The sequence below is a fragment of the Triturus cristatus genome, chromosome 5_2 (assembly GCF_964204655.1).
Source record: "Triturus cristatus chromosome 5_2, aTriCri1.1, whole genome shotgun sequence".
NCBI classification, from domain to species: Eukaryota; Metazoa; Chordata; class Amphibia; order Caudata; family Salamandridae; genus Triturus; species Triturus cristatus.
In genome coordinates, this window is record NC_140588.1 from 726,144,954 (window position 1) to 726,162,814 (window position 17,861).

Genomic DNA, 17,861 nt, shown 5'->3' on the forward strand with positions numbered 1-17,861 from the left:
ATTTCAACCTCCCGATCACCCTTTTGAAGTCCTCCAGATGGATTATATCCAGATGGAACGTTGTCGAGGATTCAAATATGTCCTCGTAGTTGTATGTGCTCTTTCCCGTTGGACAGAGGCATATCCCGTCTCAGATTACACTGCCCCGACTACTGCCAAACAGTTAGTTCGTGAATTCTTCCCACGGTATGGTTTGCCCCGTATCGTGTACTCAGATAACGGCCAGCCGTTCTCATCCGAGCTAATGAAACACATTTCACTCTTGTTAGGCTATCAATGGAAATTCCACTGTGTCCGACATCCCGAGGCAGCAGGTCTCGTGGAGCGTCATAATCAGACTCTGAAAATTCGACTTTCTAAAATCTGCAGAGAGAAAGGTGTCGACTGGATAGTAGCCTTACCAGTTGCTCTCTTTTACATGAGAATGGTAGCACATTCTCGAACAGGGCTATCCCCGTACGAGGTGGTCTTCGGTAGGCCACCAAATATGTGGGGGACGCCTATACCTCGAAAAATAACGGATGTCGATTGTAACATGCTGACAGATTACCTTGCTTCCTTGATGTCTGCACTACAATCTTGCCGTTCACAGGTAGCTGCAGCCTTTCCCGACAACACCGAGGTGAAGCCCCATGAAGTGGTTCCCGGAGACTTGGTCTTCATAAGAAATTTCGACAGGAGGAGCCCGCTGGAGCCTCGCTGGCAAACGCCAAAATTGGTACTTCTGACCACGAGGACAGCAGTGAAGATTGAGGGTCGCAAGGGTTGGCTACACTCGAGCCATATCAAGAAATTTCATGGACTACCTTCTGATTTGAACTCTCAGCCCTGCCTTCCCCCACAGACTGACTCAAAACTCCCCCTGGTTGAGAAAACCGAATCGCAAGAATACAAACTGAAACTAAGGTCTAACAAGTCAGACAATTTGATTGTTTAAGTCCTCTCCTAGGTGAATCGGTTAAATTAGTCTCTGACATGTATCCTCTAGACCGAATTAGAGAGAGAAATAGACAGAAACAGCTCAAGAAACATGCATACTGTAAATCACTTCGTAGTCACTGTGTAGTGACATTATTAATTATGTTTTTTCTAAATCTTTTGATTATTACTGCAAGTATACTGTTGCACATATACTACCCTATTTCCAAGCGTGCTTTCAATGTTACTGCTGAACATTCTTTTAGTGAATTACCTTCACATGAGTTGTCCTACAGATTTGCGCTGCGCAACAACACATTCATTAGTATGTTATATCATTCCCATCAGACCAGCAATGCTACAAATTGTTGGATATGTGGCCGACTCCCTCCCTATCAGAAATACAAAGGAGTTCTGCCCCTCTTTCCGTACCCGTTCACACACAATGGCTCCTGTGGAGCATGGTTTAGTTTGATTAATTCTTTAGATTCAAATACTGTAGTTTACCAGAGCAACTGGGTATGGGGAAACCTGAACTTAGTTTTGCTTAAAGCCTGTTACCCTAACAAGGAGGGACTTCCCAAAAAGGCAGGAACTGACCTAGAAAATGAAGTATATGGATTAGGTAATTTTACACTTAACCTCATGATTCTGAATGTTGAATCCGAAGCTGCACCAGTCTTGCCCGCTATGTCAGTATTTCCAGTTAAAGGTGAATTATGTGTAAGAAAGAATGGTTCAGTACACATGGGTCATAGTAAATGTACCACTGTGATCGAATTCAGTGATCAAGGCAAGTCTACATTTAGAGCTTCCCGTCATTCCTACTTCATATGTGGTCATACCGCATATATACGTTTACCTCTAGATTGGGATGGTACCTGTTACATTGCATTCCTTCTGCCACCTGTTTTCCTAGCCCCTCCTGATTATCATAGGAATACCCATTTAGTACACAATAGACCCCAGAGAGATCTCCCGATTGTCGACTACACTGAAACGGCATGGGAGCAATACACAGATTTCAATAAAGGTTTCTTTCCCTACATAGGTGTTGTCACTAATAGTAAACTGATACGTAGATTAACAAGAACCCTTGAAGCAGTAGTGAATGAAACTACTTCCGCCCTAGGCAACTTAACAGAGGAGCAGTCTGCGATGCGGATTGTTGTTCTTCAAAATCGTCTTGTCCTTGACGTCATCCTAGCCGATAGGGGCGGAGCCTGTAGGGTCATCGGATCGAGTTGCTGTGTTTTCATTCCAGAAAACGCGCCATCAGTATACAAAGCCATAACTCGTCTTCATAAGATTGTAAGCCAGATACACCAGAATCCAGGCACCTGGACTTGGTCCGGTTGGCTCTGGAGCATGTTGTCAGCCTGGGGATGGAGGATCTTATCCTTCCTAGGTATTGGCCTTCTCATAATATTCAGTTGTTGCCTATGTCTACAATGTGGACCAGCGATTTGTGGCCTGTGTGCCACATCATGTATCCCACGTTCAAGTTCTCATTCAAAATCCCGGAAGAAGAAAGAAGAGCAAATGATGTTACATGAACAGATTGATGGATTCCTGAGGATCGATATTTCATGAAGGGTCCGTAGGGGACAAGGAGGGAATGAGGAAATATGAATTTTTATGATCAACTGTGTCCCCTATCTTAGACCCCAACGGCTCCATGTACATGCTACAAGTACATGTATGTTCCCTCCACTTCAAGCTATGAAGACGCAAATACAATTGTGTCCAACGTTAACATGTCCTCTTTCAGATCCACCATGAATGGGTTGGATATTCCGTTCCTAAATATGTTTGGCCACCGACTTTATATGGTGCACTTTTCACGTTTTACAGCTCAGGCGAGTAGGCCCTGAATTCTGCCATCGAGCTTTTTCCTGCTTTCTGCCTCTGAATGCTCCAGCCTGGACCTGCATCTGTATCAATGACCTTTGTCTTACTTCCTGCGCGGCTAACGGTGCCTGGCCCGGCCTGTTGCCTGCCAAAACTGTATTCAGCCTTCAAGTTATCTGCTCCGCTCCTCGAGAAATGCATTCCTGTCTAGTAGTTTAGGTAAACATCCTTCCAGCTACAGAGCAAAGGGCCCGGCCTCACTGTCTCCGTGCAAGTAATTCATAGTTTTCGTTACCATGATAGGCCCATGCCCCCTCGCATCTCATGAAGACACTTAGACGCTTGTACACGCACTAGCAGTCAGTATAGAATAGACTCTATCCGAGAGACCTTCCCTTCCGGATAATATAGTTCCTTAAACACAAGATATTAGATACGATTTGGGATTAGGTTGCTCTGACATCCCAGACTTCTGTCTCCTCATGTAGGGCTAAATGTCAAATCCCCTTCACCTTCTAGTTACACGTCAATCACACGTCATGCGGCTGCGTGCGCATCTCTGCCATATATTTCTGCTGACATTGCAGGATTCTCTTATGGATCCACCCACCTGTGACATCCTCTTAATGACGTTTCTAGTATACGCCTTTATGCACGCCTACTGTAACGCCTTTTTATTACGTATGTGTATTCTTATCTTTCCTATCAGCTGTTACGCCTCCTGCATCTGTCTTTACTGTAATGCATTTACTATAAATATGACAATCTGTCAATAATGTATTGCCGTTCCCTTCCTGAACCTTCGTGGTGACGGAACCCGATTGCCTGGTTCGAACCAATTCCTTTGTAAGGAATAAATTCCCTTTTATACCCTCAAATACCACGGATTCTGCCTCTTATTTTTACTGAGTTATTCTTATTCAATTTTACCGCATAAATTAAAGTCTAGGTAATTTAAATTTACCACAGTTGAGTAAAGGGAAAATCTCTCCAGTGGAGGTTCCACCTGCTCCTTGGGTCAAAGTAGCTATGGATATTATTGGCCCCCTAAATGTAAAAGGACTGGGTGGGAGGTTCATTCTCACATTAGTGGACTATCACTCAAAATGGATTATCATTAAGGTAGTGGAAAATATCACTACTGAAAGTGTAACGTGTTTCCTTCAAGGGGTTTTCCGTACTGAAGGGGTACCACAGATCTTGATCACGGATAATGGGGTTCAATTTACCTCAGCACTTATGAAAGAGTTCCGGCACAAGTTTTCTGTTGAACATCAAACTACGCCATTGTACTGCCCCAGGGCAAATGGTCTGGTAGAGCGCGTAAACCGCATGATTAAGGATTGTATTCAACTTAATGTACATAATGGCAACAATGTGGCGAAAGCACTGGAGGATATGGTTTGGTCTTATCTTGTCACTCCTCACTCAGTCACCGGCGTATCACCATTTAAGTCCCTTAAAGGGAGAGAACCAGGTACTAAGCTAAGCCCCCTGTGGCTAGTCGGTGGAAGGGAAGAGGAAGTGAATCGAGATATAATCATGAATAGAATACACCTAAATCAAAAGTAGTATGTGGAAAGGTATAATGAAAGAATACTGAGGTCTCCTAGAACCTTGAAGGTAGGTGATGCAGTGAAAGTGAAAATACCAAATACAGTAACACCAGGTTGTTCAAAATTCTCTGACAAAAAGGTTGTAAGCAAGGTATTTAAGAGTGTTGTACAGTTGAACGATGGGCAATATTGGAGTGTAGACAGAATAGTTCATGACAGAAGTGACGATTCTGTTCACAATGATTGCAATGTTAGACTGAGAAATGACAACAAGAGTACCGTTCCTGATATTAAGGTGCATCTGAGGAATGTGCATTCCAAACCCAATTGGCAAAGAGACTATTTCATTGTATTAATTGTTGTGTGTTCACAATTGTATTGGAAGGAAGATGTGTTTTAACTTAACCTTTATTTAATGGAACCTTCTCCCCACCCCACGATTGGAATGCTCTTAGAATGTTATGAGCGTTCTAACCTGCACTCCCTGCCAACGGCAGTTTGATCCCCTACCGCTGTGGTGATGGATGTTAGATGTTATCCACTAATAAATCACTTCTAACACAATTGAAGTGGATTATTTCAGTATCCTCATTAAAAGGGGCTAGAATATTTATTGAAGGTCAACCCTGGTTTGACTTATTTTCCCAAAGAGCTGAGTAAATGAATTTGCCAAGGATATTGATCCTTCGAGCTAATTCAGTTAGCCTGGAACATTTAAGAACAATCTGTTTCGTGCCTCAGCTCTGACGTCTTCTGTGTGTGTTTTTTTAGTTGTGCTGAGAGGGAATCAAATCTTGGATTGAATAGTCTGAAATGCAAGCGGTCAGTTGCGTTTGATTTTAGTAATCCATGTACTTGGTGGGGGTAAACTGTCCGGTTTGTGTGGCTAATATAATAATATGCCTTTTATTCTATTCAGGATTCTCTCTCGCTAGTCTGTCCATGAAAGGCTGGTAAAGCTGTTGAGCAATAAGTCAAGTATCTGCAAACAGGCCCCATTCCAAATGTGATTGCAGCCAATTATAGATTATTAGCAAACACCACTTCAGGTGCAAAGATATAGGATTATCTCCTGTTATGATGCTTCTTTATTTATTGTCTAGAACAGTGGTTCTTAACCTTTTGACTTCAGTGGACCCCGATCTAATCATTACTGGAACACAGGGATCCTCAGTTATACTTTCTTGGAATCTGGGGTCCCCCACTGAGTCATAACTGGAAGCCGGGGACCCCTGACTATGCATTTTTGACGATCTGAACCGCAAAACAATACAGAAACAAGCATTCATCATGTGCACGAATGATTAAATATTTTATTGAATGTATTAATAAGATTACATTTTAAAGGGAAGGTTCGATCTTTCCTCAATTCAATTGAGGCTACTCACCTTTTATACTATATTCTGTTTTGTGCATTTGCACTGCTTAAATGCATCAATACTAACTTAATTTGCAGCCTCCAATTTCAAATTCCTTCACATTTATAGAACGTTTTAAAATTTTCATTTTTCTATTTTTTTATTTATATACACTTTATTAATCTGTTAATATTATTTCATTTTCTAAGCCCCCGTTTGTAGGCCTCGCGTACCCGCTGGTTTCCCCGAACAACAAGTTACGAACCACTTGTCTAGGTATGAATATTTACTCTACGCCTGAGAACATTCTTACCACAGTAGGAACAAAGGCAGCCCATGAACGAATAGGTGAAATACGTACAGGGAGTCACTGCACAGGCATTCGTTCAGACTGGGAGTGTTAACTGCCTATGTGTACAATGTTTTGTAGGACATCTCAGAAAATATACAGTGCATGTAACCAAAAGTGTACTCGAAGATCATTTGTTCTTATGAATTACATTTTCTACTTCATTGAAAGAGGTCATAAATGTGTCAAAGCACAATACTGGTAACTCACAGTGGCATAGAACAGTACACATAAGACATTAATTTACATTGTCTAATTTTGTGTTTTTCAGTGGGATACATACCACTTTTATTTACGAAAATATATGCAGTTCATAACTTTTTCCAACTGTATAACAACTTTACCTAACTTTAAAAGGACAAAGATTGCCGGGAAGTTTTTGTTTGACCACTGGGAAGTTTTATTGTGTCTCACCACTATGATGTTTGTTTTAATTTCTCGTTATTAGGTGCGGAACATCAATTGGGTGATATGATGGCCCCGTAGCCCCAACGAAATTGCCAGAGTTCTCATGGCAATGAAACATGTTGGCCGCTCATGACAATTGGTCAGAACAGGTTATATGTTTTTAAACAATATGACAGGGTCTGGATTGTTAAAGTGGTCGACAGTTCCCTGTACACATTTTTAGTTGTAGGGTCAAGTGACCGAATGAGTGTAGTTTAGCACTCTTGTGATGTCTGCGGATATACTCTTGTTTCTTCCCCTATATTCATGTTTTATAAGGGAGGGGGTAACTTCCTTAAGAATACGCCTGTGATGAAAGCAAAGCCACTTGAGATTGCTGTCCAACAGGCCCATTGTCGTAGTGTGCGTGAGGCGCCTTATATTTTTACCTCACTATGGCACAGCATCTAATAGTTGTTGGCTCTCAATGAGTATATATATATATATATATATAATATATATATATATATATATATACACACACACACACACACACACCCCTTAAGAACCAGATTGTTGAATGATCTGGTATTAGCCTTTATATAAAGGTCTTTTTGAAGGCTGCCAATTTTTTAATGACACAAGGGTTTCAGGAGGTATGTGTTTTTGTTGTAATACCCCACCTTTTTACTGCCAATGTTGTAACATAGAAAACCCTCCTACAGCCTGCTAGAGAGGGCATGATGAACCTCAATAATAATGCAAAAAGAACTATTGATGGACAGAATGCAGAACAATGTCATACATTCACCCCAGTACAGAGATCTGGGCCTAAATCCATCGTTTTTTTGCTCACCATGCCATTCCAGTTTTTGACCCAGCCATATATATGCAAATCAGTCTTGACCCTGTGCCCAATGGGAACAGTCCAGCCCGAACTGCAAGGTCAGGTCCTCCCTGGACTGGAAACAAGCATCCTAGGACCGGTTTCGATTTTCAATAATAAAACATAATGCGGAGTTCCAAAAATGCTACAAAAACAGAGCAAGCTGTAGAATCAAAGCAACATTGTTCAAGTCCAAATGTATTTATAGGCTCAGCTACAAAGCCATGCAATAATCATAGCGAACATTAAAACAAATAACTTTCCAAGTTCAAACTTTTTATAAGAAAATACCAGGTCTTGAGTGGAAATGGGGAAATCGTGAACGTCAACAGAAACCCAAATAACAGTCTTTTACAGACCATTTGCAGGTGGGCTTCTCTCATATGGCCACCTTGGCAAATGCCATGGATAGATGCAGCAACCGAAATGCAGAGGTCTGGAGTGTCCGCGTCTTGACACAGTGTCACAGCCTCATCTGTGGTTTTCATTCGATACCATCTGAATAACGGGGTTAACACTTGCCTTCGTGGGGCCACTGACACTGTGCAGAAGTTTATGAAATGAGTGACTCTCTTCCAGTCCTCTTTCATAAATACATGGGCCAAAAGTTGGTTTCTTTACACTGCCATCTTCTAAAAAATACTCCAATGGGGCAAGGGCCCTTGTCTAAAGTTCAAGTGAATCCATTGATGTAGCAAACCAACACTGTAAACCTCTCCCGGCCCTCTTCTCTGCCATGATCCTCCCTGAGCCCCACCTTGTTTACCCTTTACATGCTCCCCCTTGCCAAGATCATCCATTAAATCGAACTGTCACGTGTTTCATATGCCGATGACATGCAGATGGTTGCGTCAATCTCTCCAGAGCACAGCTCTAGTCATTGATCTCTTGCCCCCAGTCTTCAGGCAATAGCCAGCTGGATTGCTGCAAAAACTTACTGAGGTCAAAACGAAAGTGATGCTGCTGTGTAATAACTTTGGTAGCAACCTCTCGAACCCCCTACCTGATGTCCTGAGCAAGCTCCCTCCCCCAAAATGCGATAAAAAGTTTGGGGATGTGGCTTGATGTCACGCGCTCACTATGGACCATCAAGAGAAAAAGCTTGCTGCCACCTGCTATGGCATCCTGAGAAAGGTTCTCAACCTTCTCCCGCTCAGAGCTAGAAGAGTGATCATCCAGGCCCTTGTGATGTCTCGCCTCGATTATGGTAATGCCCTGTCTCTTGGCTTTGCCCGTTATGTCATCAGAAGGCTGAGGACCGTACAGAATGCAGCTGACCATACTTTTGATGAACAGTCCCAAATAACAGTTTACTACCACAGCTCTTAGGGACCTCCACTGGTTCCGCTGGAATGCAGAGTGCACTCCAAGACCCTCTGCATTGTGCATAGGGCAAGTCAACAATAAAGAAACCTCTCTGCTGAGATCGCTAGCCTTCCATACTGGACGAGCAGAACCCTCAGATGTACCTCAGCCTGGACACAGAGTCCCTAGGTTCAGAAGATCTCGATGGGGCGGCCGCTCCACCCGGTTTTTTACTCCGAAACTTTGAACCACCTTGCCTTTGGACCTACACCTAACAGAGCTTGAACTTCCTTTTCGTGCAGCTCTCAAGACCTGGCTGTTCTGCGACTGATCCTCTCTGTTGTTTACAGTGTCTTTGGCAGCGCTGGGAGGCCTTCATGTAGCCATGCGCTATATAAAAACTCTAGAATACAATAGAATAGAATCATTAATAGGAAAGCCCGTGAACAAGTGTAAATTCTTCCCACAGTAGGAATTTTAAAATCTATTCGCAGATCACACAGCTGCTATCACTGTAGCACCTAAACTACAACATGTGCCTACATTTCTTTTTCCCATTGATACTATTAATATTTAATATCTAAATGAAACTAAGTGCTCCAATTCCAGAGTCGTGTAAGGATGAAGAGATTGTACCCATTTTTAAAATGAGCTGTTGATATGTACCAGGTGATTATCGCCCTATTAGTCTTCTAGACAACTTAACTTCCAGGAGACTTTTTGTAAAGAACTGCTTGATAATTTACCCAATTGGATAATAGATGATAATGTTTTACGCCACTTTCAAAGCAGGTTTTAGAGTAAGAGCAGAAACTGTGGACCAGGTCTTCCATTATCTCATGGCCATGTGGAATGCTTGGACATCAACGAGGGACATCTCCATGTTGCTTTTGTAATCTACCAGCTGCCTTCGACTCGGTCACTGTAACTGCTGAATATGGGAGGTGATGATCACTATGTGGGTCCCCAGATACCTCTTAAAAATAATAATATATCTTCACATACAGAATTATGTATAGCTGAGATGGGGCCCTAATGATGAGCTCACTGATAAAATTAGTGTTAACAAAGGAGTACACCAGGGTTGTGGTTTGGCTTTCAAACTGTTTTTGCTTTTTATTAATGGTTGGTTTGGCTTTTTGGCAGATTGTGAGAACAGTTGTCCAACATTAACTGACCAAAAGATTCTAGTGTTGCTTTTTTTTTTTTTTTAAGGACACCTTTCTGATTTCAAAATGTCCCTTGGGTCTACCACTCTTATACAAAGTTTTTCTATGTTTTGTTGCACTAACTGGTTAGAGACCAATGCCCAGGAAACAAAATTGACAGTGTTGAACCAACGAAAGGACTTCAGAGAGAATATACAGTTGGGAGAAAACATCCTCAAGAGGGTAAAATAATTGTATTACATTGGAATTGGGCTGATTCCAACTTGTGGGAGGATACAAATTACCTAAAGCTCCCTCCTGACCAAGCACAGGGCCTCTGCTTTGCTAACAGGGCCACCTTATCCAATTTCTCTAGCCTTAGAAATTAAAGCACAAGCTATATGTGCTGCACTATGTGGAGTAGAGGTATGGGGTTATTGTGATATGGCAAAATTAGGGGCAGAGTAAAATAATTGTATTAGATTGTATTGAACCTAGAGCGAGGTGCCCTACTTCCCCTAAGTTTAGATCTTGGTCAGTAACCTATTATAGAGCATGGAAATCTAAGGCCTATTTTGTACTGGATTCTCATTTGGAGTACTGAAGAGCTGGTGCAATACAGAGATGCCCTTAGTGACGTTTTTAAGGTGATCTTAGACCCACAGGATTCCCTGGCTAACCCATGTCAAGAGGTAGTTGATTGACCAGGGTTGGAGAGACTTTTGGCAGAATCCTAGAATCCTTCCTCCATTCGTCCGGTTGCAGTCACTATTGTAAAGAACAAGTTTTGAGGTTGCTTCATGGAAAAAAGCGAATCATCTGTCTCAATGGTAGCCAATCATAAGGATGATAAGGAAGATTCTCCCTCTCCTTCCTTTTAATCGCCAGACGATTATTAGTTCAGGCACTGATACTTTCTCGGCTGGATTATGCGAATGCAGTCTACCTGGGAGCGCCACAAGGCACCACTAAGAGACTACAGATTGTTCAGAACTGTGCAGCCCACCTATTAATGAACATCCCCAAACCTAGTTCAGCCAAGCCAGTCCTTACTACTTTGCACTGGCTTCCCATTCAGGAAAGAACTGGATTCAAGGCAATGTGTATTGTCCATAAAGCTATTTCCGGGAAAGGTTCCGCATTGATTCACTCTATGGTGCAACTGTACCGCCCCAACAGGACTGAGATCCGACAATAAACGCTTACTTGCAGTTCCCACGATCAAGCGGGCACAAACTGTAGGTCAGTGTTTTTCATATAATGCAGCCAAGTTATGGAACCGGCTTCCCGATCATATACGTCTGGAATCGAATCATCTTAATTTCAGGAAACAGCTTAATACTTTTCTCTTTACCTGCTTTGTTTTTAGTTTAATAAGGTGCCACATTAAGCGCTGGGATGCCCTTGGGTAGCCATGCGCTATACAAGTGTTTATTCAATTCAATTCAGTCACAAGCTTTCTTGCTCCATAAAAGTGTATTTTATTTTGAGACATTCTCAGACTTTATTCACCCAGTTTTTAAGATTGCTTTACTTGAAATTTAGATATGGAGTTCTTCCGATAGTGACCAAGAAAATGTCAAGGTGGCTTCCTGCTACTAAGTCAAAACTATTTTGCCCTCTATGCTGCTGCACTGAAGAATTGGAGAAACAGGTTTTGTTCTTTTGCGTTGCCTATTAACACCCCAGATGGATTGAAACTTTGTCATTCTGTGGGGATATCCAGCTGTACTATTGCAGAAGGAATATGAAAAACTGCCACAACAATGGTTTTTGCTCTCTCCAGGTTTTTATATACTGTATGGCTTATAAGACTTTAATCTGTGAGCACGGGCAATATGTCCTCTGAATTATAATTATGATCTATGTATAATAACTTTAACTGGCTGATTTTCAAATTTTGATAATTCTATTTTTATAAGACTTTGTATTTCATTTTTTAAATGTCTGTTTTATTAATGGACTTTATTATGTGCTTTGACAATAAATATTGAAAATATGTTAATACTGACACAAAGCGATCATCAGAGGTTTCACCACTTAGAATACTCCTCCTGCCCAGTGCCTCATTAGATCTCTTGGCCACACAACAGATCGCACAGTGGGAAGGAGTACCTCTTGAGAAACAAGTGGGCAAAGGTCTTCTGGTGGATTACAAAGCGCTATTAAAGCTCTGTTTGAGCCCTAACCTGCATAGCCTAATGAGAGGATATGGAGAGAAGGTTGAGATGACTTCAATAGAGAACACTTGTATTATCTAGACATACGCTTCTTAGTACCACTTGTGGAAGACCATGATTTTGGAGGAGACAACCCCTTCCCTACAGGTTCCAATTAGCAAAACCACAGTACTCAAAACGTATTGAAAGGAAGTCTCCTGAGGGGATCAACAACTGCAGTTGATCCTCTCCTACACTGAAGCAATAAAAAGGAAGAGCAGCTGTTCAACTCCCTTTCTTTTTCATACACTAAATATCTAGCATTAGAATTGCAAAAATATGCTTATTGTACTTATGAAGTTCATTACAAAATGGCATGAATCTATCTGCATGTCACCTCACACTCTAAACCACAAAGCATGCTCTAATGGTGACTTACATTAAATTCACAAAATACGTTTTGCAAAAATGTGTACATTGGAACGTTTATGCTTGCAGCACAGATTCCACAAGAATTCTACATGCTTACACCCAGAAGACCTCTTTCATCAGAGGGGTTTAATGGAGGCGGCAATGTGGGGCAACCATGTTTAACAAAAATTAAATACTCCAAGCCATACACTAAACAGACATTTAGCACAAAGCTTGGCTAGAAGCCCCCGGAATTAAAGGTAAGTAGGTTTTTCATACTTGGGAATTCTGCAGGCAGAGCAAGGAATTTTTCAAACCTATGAAAATCACATTTTTCTCACACTGCTGCTACTGATTCCCTTTGTGCTTTGATGGCTTGCTCACAAAGGATAACATTTTCACTAGTAGTACAAATATTGATTGACTTTACTTGAGTAGCTTGATAACTTTCTGGAAATCTTCACAATTGAATTTGGTAGAGCAATCCACTTGGGCAAGCACAGCTTCTGAGGGATTTCCACACATATGGCAACAGTTCTAACAAGTCCTTCCTAACCTCCAGAATGACAAGGACTTTTTCCACGTTCAGGCTCTTCTATCCAGGCATTTTCCAGGATCACATAGTTAACAACCAGACATGTCCATGATTTAATCAATGAAGCTCCAAACAGTAAGATGCAGACAGCTGCAGCTAGCCGTGGACTCCAGTAAGCATGGGTGTTCAATCAGCAAGCTAACTTCCCTAGATCTGATACAGGGTATTAGTCAAGCAGGGAGTCAGGCACAAATAGAGGACAGCAATTCTCATTTTCTTCAGCAGGTGAGTACTAAACTGCTTCTTCTCCATGGTTTGTCGAAAGTAAGCGCACTGGTTCTCCTTTTTTCAGAAAGCTGTCCTTCTGATTAAATAAACTCCCCAGAGCCAAATCACTCACTTGATAGATGCTCTAAGGCTCCATATTCACATCCACAAACCTCAGTTTTTAAATGGCATCCTAATCAACAATGTAGAAATCCCCTTCCATGACATGGACTATACTTTAAATATTGTTAGTCAACATCCAGCACCTCTGACCCTACATGGAAACCATTCAGAACTAGGTTTCTACAAGCTACTTGTAGGGGAAGCCAACCAAACTGAGTTCTTGCTCATCAATGAGGGCAGAATGCTTTACGCCAAGAATGAAGCATCAGTGTCCAACATGAGCCTAGATTCACTCACTATGCCATGCTCCTTAGCTTCCACACACACCAATGTTTGTTAGCTAGCAAGGTCATCCTATGAGCCACATCAACAAGGGCGATGCCCAGCTCTCTGGCCTTGCAGACACCACCCTAGTTCAATGAAGAGCTGCATGCAGCCATATGCCTCCTCACCTAAGGAAATTGGATGGACCAGAATGAAGAGAAAGAAACACCCTATCACTATCTACGCTCTGAGAGTCATAATCAAATGTACCTTATATCTCCGACTACCCTTGACACAATTTAGAGGCCCTACCAATAACGCGGAATCCTCTCCTGCTCCTGACTGCAGAAACATTGGTGCCCAACACCCTGCAACCTTGGGGGATGACGGACCTCCGTGCCATGTATGACTAAGGGACATTCGTGTTCATAGAGCATAGGAAATCTACCAATACATTTGATTCCATTAGATCAGTTCCTTTACTCTCGATTGAGATGCACGGCCCGTGAGCACCTCCCTGGTTTTCCAATGGAACCAGCAGATTTTACCCCATTGACAGCCCTTGTACAGTCCACTGATGCAACCTGATGGGCCCCCAGACTATACCGGAACGTTCGCATCACTCAAACCACCACACTCAGACCGTGCTACAAGTGCATGGGAGCGAGATGTAAGTGTAACCATCACATAGGCACAGTGGCGATTTTGTTGCATGCAGACCAAACTTGTTTCATTAAATCCTTGCTACATGCTACTGCATTTCAAATTACACCACGCTTACTCCACATTCACTAAACGGGCTAAGATAGACAACACAATGTCACACATCAGCCCCAAATGTGGCTAAGACTATGTGGACGTCATTCACCTAGTCTGGTTGTGCCAAGCTGTGCAGCCCTTTGGAGCACAGTAACAACTATGCTGTTAGACATACTGGACTATCATCTAGACCTAAAATGGCTCTGTTGAGTTATGTAAAAAATATACCATCCGGGATCTACCGACTCGTAGGCCTGGCACTCATGCTAGCCAGCAGGATGATGGCCATGCGTTGTGAAAGTATTCACTCACCCCGTATGCAAGACTGGCAAACAGACTTTGCCCTTTGCAATAAGAGGTGTGACGTATACGCCAAAATACAGCCCCTACTTCCCGCCCCAGGAACATATGGGGCCCCCTCCGCACCTACTTAGCAAAGACTGCAACGGATACCTTAGATGGGAGAATCAGACCCTCTGACTCGGGTGCACGATTGGAGTTAACAGACCAGTCACCACGGTGATCTACAGACACTGTTTGGGGGAAACAGTACACACCACGCTGCCCTCTACATACTGACTGGACGACTGCTGCACCTAGTTAGCATTTCAATTATTGCAAACGATGCTATCACACTGCCAAAGTTCCGCAATGTGACAGGGGCTTATCGAGATAAGCCTCCAGTCCTGCTGATTAAGTGTTCTGTTCTGCTAACGTACCTCTAAACCTTGTACAACTACCTTTGTTGCAATCGGAGACTGGAGTATGTTATGTACTTGTGTCTGTTGAAAAACTAATAAAAAATGTTTTTTTAAATATTTGGGGAAGAACTCAAAGCCTACTATTTCACTATGTTTTTGTCAACCACTGTTTAACTTTGTCTCTGTTTGTGATCACCAACCTAACATTAAAAAGACCACCCTTGATGTATGAACCCCAAACTGCCTCTTCAAAAATATATTTGGGAACCGCCTCAACTCTGTAAACACCCTTGCATGCACACCTAGCACCCACAGCAAGGTTATGATGAAGAGCGCTTTGTTGCCCTCTGAAATCAAGTCTGCGGTATATAAATACCCACCCCTTCAAAACAAAAATTAATTTAATGTTAATAGGAGCTGCATTCCTTGTATGCAAAACTACCGGTCACCCAGATCTCTACTGCTAACACTAGTATTCTAGATGGTTGCGTCCCAAAAAAGTGCCACATCAGCTGCGGCATCTAGTTGGGTGTGTTCACTGGACGACAAAGCAAAATGAAGGAAAATGTAAATCAGTGTAGCAAACCTGGTTAATGTATTAATATCTGAAACTATGTAGGTCAACGCTGTGCAACAAATGTATTTCCATAAAATCAGTCTAAGGGAGGGAGGAGCAAGATACACCCTGGCCGGATTATGTGGTCATCCCTCCCAATCACAGAAATGCACTGGACTGTCTCATTGGAACGAGAAAGGCCCATGCTGTTTAACAATTGGCTCTCGGAGTGGTGTTCCCATAGCCAAAACAATCCCCAGAGGCCACAAAGCATCACCAGCCTGATCTCACTTTGCAGAGCAATAGAGAAATCTTCAAGTTTGTACGCGAGCTGTGCAAAGGAAAGACCGGATGAAAGCCGTGCACATTATTCACTTTCAGTCACTCCATTTAAGGCATCGGCTCTCTACAAGGTAGAACGCGGCAGTCGCTCAAAAATGTGCCTCCCGCAGTGTGCTGAACTCAAGCATTTCAAACAGCAGAAACGCCAAATAATGAAAAAATACTTCTGCGCCATTCCTAATGTCTGCATCAATAAAATAGATCCAAATTTCCTGTGGTTAAAAAAGCTAACACACCAGTTATTTAGATTTTCATAAAAAAATCCCTATGGTGACCACGGACAGAAATCGAGGCTGCCTGCCTACTGTGAATGCCTCTCATGGCAGTGATCTTGTATTTTGTTTACAACTGAAACATATCAACCCACTGGTTCGTGGCGCGTAGTTTATCATATGTTTAGTATTTTAAGGATCCCCTACGCCTGAAAATAAACAAGGTCAGAAATAAAGTGCTATAAACTAAGTGCAACTTAATAACAAAATCCTCGAGGATTTGCAGAATTTATCAATGACAGCAACTAAGTTAATAAAAAGGCCCAGATTGTTATCAGTTACTCTAGGTAGGGTAACTGAAAACATAAAATGAAATAATGGGGTTCTACGTAACGTGACATATTAAAATATTTCGTGTGTTCTCTACATTTCACGAATCTCTTGATTCATTAATGATTCCTATGGCACAAGATACAGTGGCGCCGACCGCAGCATCTTGAATGATGCTGAATGCCTTTCCGTTGACGTCACAACAGTTCTACTGTGGCGTCCGTATCCCAAGGACTGCTCGATGAACGATGCTATAGGTGATCTCAGGAAACAGATGAATCGATCTCCGTATTTCAGGGGCGTCTCGAGTGCACGAGACGCGAATGTGGCTCGCAAGCACAAGTTAGGTATCTGACAAAGCGAGCAGCGTTCAATAAACACCACGGGCAATGCACATCACTCGCGAATTCGTCTTATAGATTAATGTAAAAGGATACCCTAAATGTCTTCATCAACCCATCTGCACAGCTTAACTAAGTACCACAAGTTATATTAGCTACAATAAACAACAAAACCTACACCTTTTCAAAAGTACACGTAGCTGTACAGCTAACTTTCTTAGACCGTTCAAGACCATCAGACCATACACCACGCACTGCATTTTATATACAGCATCAGACACTAACGTCTCAAAGGCAGGTAAATATTGCTAGTGAATTGCACCAGAAAGTTCGCCGAGAGCACAGACTTGGGATTCTACAACACAGTAAAACAGCCATTTTCAATCTAAAAGGAGAGAACAGAAGTTGCTCGCGCCTGCAGACAAATAAAGAGAGGGTTGCTTACGGATGTGGAGCCGGATGAGGTGGCAATGTAAACTTTGATCACCATCCTGCCGAGCTGTCGTCTTCAGCGTGTTCTACTGAAGTCCAGTCGCTGCCTTGCGAATGAGATGCACAGGCTGCGGTTTCTGCTTGTTCAGGAAGCCGGAGCCAGCGGGAGCACTTTGCCACGCCCACTTGTCCCGCCCTTGGTCCCCGCCCACCTCAGTCTCTGAGGTCAGCAGAACTGCCTGCTTGCCAGGGCTTCAAGACTCGGAGCAGATACTGTGTGCTTTGAAAAGTATCCGTATCCACAGACCACCAGATTCGATGGCTGCAAGACAAGAACCTCTTTTCTCTATGTAGTGCACTAAAAACAACTCTACATGATAATCTCAGGAGAAACAGAACGCCGTTTCGTACAGGAATGGTACATGTAAATACATCTTTACTGAGTGCCAGGCCAGAAGGGAATGCAATCCACGCCTGGATTTATTGTTGTTCGGCCACGTTACAGCTCTTTCGCTGCAACAGCGAGTGAAACAAGCATTGGCATAGTCAATAGGTCTCGCCTTTGGGGCCTTATAAGTGTTTAGGCAGAGCTATTGTCTTTGCCAATGTGTTTAAGCTGTGCTGTAGAGAAGTGTGGCTGCTGTGCAGCATGCTGAAAAGTTGAAATAAAA

General features: G+C 42.5%; 1 protein-coding gene across 2 annotated transcripts in view; it reads right to left on the reverse strand.

Annotated features, from left to right (window-relative positions):
* SH3BGRL (SH3 domain binding glutamate rich protein like) overlaps positions 1 to 17,396 on the reverse strand; it is a 266,619-nt gene extending 249,223 nt beyond the window's left edge. The window contains exon 1 of one of the 2 annotated variants that reach the window (XM_085607829.1): positions 17,204 to 17,396. In XM_085607829.1, the coding sequence (XP_085463955.1) occupies positions 17,204 to 17,248 (45 nt within the window). In that variant the 5' untranslated portion in view covers positions 17,249 to 17,396. The remainder of the gene's footprint in view (positions 1 to 17,203) is intronic. The other variant, XM_085607830.1, reaches the window with a different exon arrangement.
* Positions 17,397 to 17,861: the final 465 nt, after the last annotated feature.